This window comes from Lepidochelys kempii, chromosome 6 (genome assembly GCF_965140265.1).
Source record: "Lepidochelys kempii isolate rLepKem1 chromosome 6, rLepKem1.hap2, whole genome shotgun sequence".
Lineage (NCBI taxonomy): Eukaryota > Metazoa > Chordata > Testudines > Cheloniidae > Lepidochelys > Lepidochelys kempii.
In genome coordinates this window covers 128,907,217-128,910,081 of record NC_133261.1, presented here as the reverse complement: position 1 = coordinate 128,910,081, position 2,865 = coordinate 128,907,217, and the positions used below count along the sequence as shown (strand labels likewise).

The window sequence follows — 2,865 nt, the reverse complement described above, 5'->3', positions numbered from 1 at the left end:
ATTGTATTAACAGTTTAATCCTTTTTATGAGAGAATGAGGTCTAGTACTTCAAGTGTATTAAGATTTGTTTCAGACAACATTGGCTGTAAACATGGAGGATTTCTTTGCACAACATTCCCATTAAGAAATACTGTATTTCAATAACAGTTCACCTTTTCATATAAAACAGTATAACAAAGGAGCATAGTACATAAAATCATTTAACTTTGACTACACTGAAGCAAATTTAACTCCTTACACTGGAAGTTTAAATTTCAAGTATCCACAAATTAAACAAAGCAGAATTGACTGTTTGGCCATTTTATTTTATATACAAAATAGCATGGCAAAGACTTGGTAAATTTAGTGTGCCCAGTTATCCAAATTAGGCAGAGAATTATGTCCAGAAGTCTCCTTGTGACATCTCATCTTCTTGAGAAGTGTTTAGTCCAACTGAAAAGAGGAAAAAAAAAGTTGTGAAGGGTAAAGTTGGTATCTAGACAAATGACCAATTTCCAAATCATGCATTTTCTCCAGCCATTAAATGGATATTTAAGCATCAGGATTCAGTCTTACAGCAGAAGGCTTATACTAGTAACATCTGAAGGAGCTATTTGCTAGTAAGGAACAGATGGCAAGGATCAGAACCAAGCCATTTCAAGTGATGATTTCAAAGTTACAACCATCCAACTCCCACGTACCCCCTCTTTTCATGAAGCACAGTACAGTCAACTACAACGAGCCTGTCTGGACATCACATTAGAGCACAAAGACTGGTGCTGCCCCTCAATAAACAGGGAGATTTCCTTCCAGCACATGCATTTCGGGAAAGGCTCAGTTTCTTAGGGCAAACAGTAACTATACAGACCACGACCTAAGGGACTGCATAAAGGCCACTGCACTGAGGACTTCTCCGTGAAAACCAGCTACAGGAGCTCCAGGTCCAGGCCTGACACCGCCGCGTTGAGCCCCCCTCCCCCAAGGATGAGCTGCGGAGCGGGCCGCCCGCGCGAGCCGAGCCCGGAGACCAGCGGCGGGCGGGGCGGGGGGCGCAGCAGGCCGGGCCCGGGGGGGCCCCCCTCACCTTGACGAAGCCGATGTCCTTGGCGTACTGGCGGAAGCACTGGCGGCACATGTTCAGCCCGTACTTGCGGATCAGGCCGTGGCGGTTCGAGCACACGCGGCTGCGGGGCGAGAGCGGGAAAAGCCGGTCAGCGCAGCGGCCCCCCCGGCCCCCCCTCTCCGGGCCGGCCCCACCCACGGCCCCCGCCTCGATACCCCCTCCCCCCCCCGGGACACCCCCCACGCCTCAGCCCGCTTCCCGCAGCGGGTCCCGCCCGGCCAGGCCGCGAGCCCCGCGCGGAGCCCGTCATGGCGGCCGGCCGGGCGGGGGGAGGGAGGGGGGCGGCCCCCCGGGCCCCAGCCGGCGGCACCCACCACGAGCGGGAGCCCTGGCCGAACTTCCTGGGGTGGCTCCAGTAGAGCTGCTGGTGACCCATCCTGCCCGCTGCTCGCACCGCGCCGAAAGGGAGTGGGCCCCGCCGCGCATGCGCTAATCAACCCTGGCCGGCCGGAACGTCCCGGCATGCACAGCGGAATCGCTCGGCTCTCTGCAGACTGCGCAGGCGCAGCTGAGATCGGAGCGCGTGTCCCCCGGCGTGCGCAGGCGCGAGTGGAGCAAGGGGGAGCGCCGCGCCAACCACGCGCAGGCGCAGAAATATTTTGCTTCCCCTTCCCGCTCGTGACGTCATCATCGCTGCAGCCTCTAGTAACAGGCTGGGAGCTCACTGTATCGCCGGGCGCGGTGGCGCACGCCTGTAATCCTAGCTACTTGGGAGGCTGAGGCCGGTGGATCGCTTGAGCTCAGGAGTTCTGGGCTGCAGTGGGCTATGCCGATCGGGTGTCCGCACTAAGTTCGGCATCAATATGGTGATCCCTGGGAAGCTTGGGGTTACCAGGTTGCCTAAGGAGGGGTGAACCGGCCCAGGTCGGAAACGGAGCAGGTCAAAACTCCCGTGCCGATCAGTAGTGGGATCGCGCCTGTGAATAGCCACTGCAGCGTAGCCTGGGCAAGACAGTGAGACACGGTCTCTTTTTGTGCACCCACCACAGAGCTTGTATGGGGGGGAAACACGGCCCCCAGGATCCTGTTTGGGGGCAAGGGAACAGGATTTTTAATGAGGTGATGGGGCACCTACAAACCAGGATACTCTGGGCGGGGTTAGGGGGCCCCCACACACGCACCCAGGGTGCTTACTGGTGGGCACCCACCCACCCACTGGAATCCTGAACTGGGTGGGGGTCAGGGGCACCCAGGATGGTTACTGCAGGAGACGGGTCTCAGAGGCTCAGTCCCCGCCCCGGGGTGCCATGGCCTTTTGCACTGGTGGGGAAGGTCTGCCGGGGGGCTGGAGAGACAGGGACCCTGTCTCTCTGTCTCTCACACACACCCACCCACCCAATGCAGAGCTCCATTGGCTGTTCACACGGTCCACCCCACTATTCACGCTGACCCTGGGAGACACCAGCACCCTCACCTCTGCGAGTCTCGCTCAGCTCCTTCTGCCTCCCACTGGTCCCAGGCTGGAAATGCAGCTCGGAGCCGCTGCGTTCGCCCCAGCAGCCGGCAGGGGTCAGTCCCGTGCCTGAATCAATGTCCCTAAATCAGTCTCTGCTCTGTGCGAGAAGCGGAGGAGAGATGCACTAACCCGACTCCCAGCTTAGCCCGGGCAAGACAGTGAGAGATTTTCTAGCAGAGAGGAAGGCGGGACACAACTCTTTATAAAGAGGAACAAGCTGTGGTGAAATACGATTCTTTTAATCGGGGTGCCCCAGTCTCTTTTAAATGGGGGAGATGGTGAGCCACAGACTTTTCATAATGTGGG

At 57.1% G+C, this 2,865-nt stretch overlaps 1 protein-coding gene across 1 annotated transcript; it reads right to left on the bottom strand.

Annotated features, from left to right (window-relative positions):
• Positions 1–285: 285 nt before the first annotated feature.
• RPS29 (ribosomal protein S29) lies at positions 286–1,537 on the bottom strand. Its single transcript, XM_073350232.1, has 3 exons — positions 1,418–1,537; positions 1,065–1,164; positions 286–433 (listed from the first exon to the last, which is right to left on the bottom strand). The coding sequence occupies exons 1-3, from the start codon at positions 1,477–1,479 to the stop codon at positions 425–427; spliced, it is 171 nt and encodes a 56-aa protein (XP_073206333.1). The 5' UTR covers positions 1,480–1,537; the 3' UTR covers positions 286–424.
• Positions 1,538–2,865: the final 1,328 nt, after the last annotated feature.

What these genes read in the sequence shown, in the direction of transcription:
- RPS29 (XM_073350232.1), bottom strand. Translation starts at nt 1,479, where the DNA reads ATGGGTCACCAGCAGCTCTACTGGAGCCACCCCAGGAAGTTCGGCCAG. An exon ending in GGCCAGGGCTCCCGCTCGTG is followed by an intron (nt 1,165 to 1,417) that starts GTGGGTGCCGCC and finishes CTCGCCCCGCAG; the next exon opens with CCGCGTGTGCTCGAACCGCC.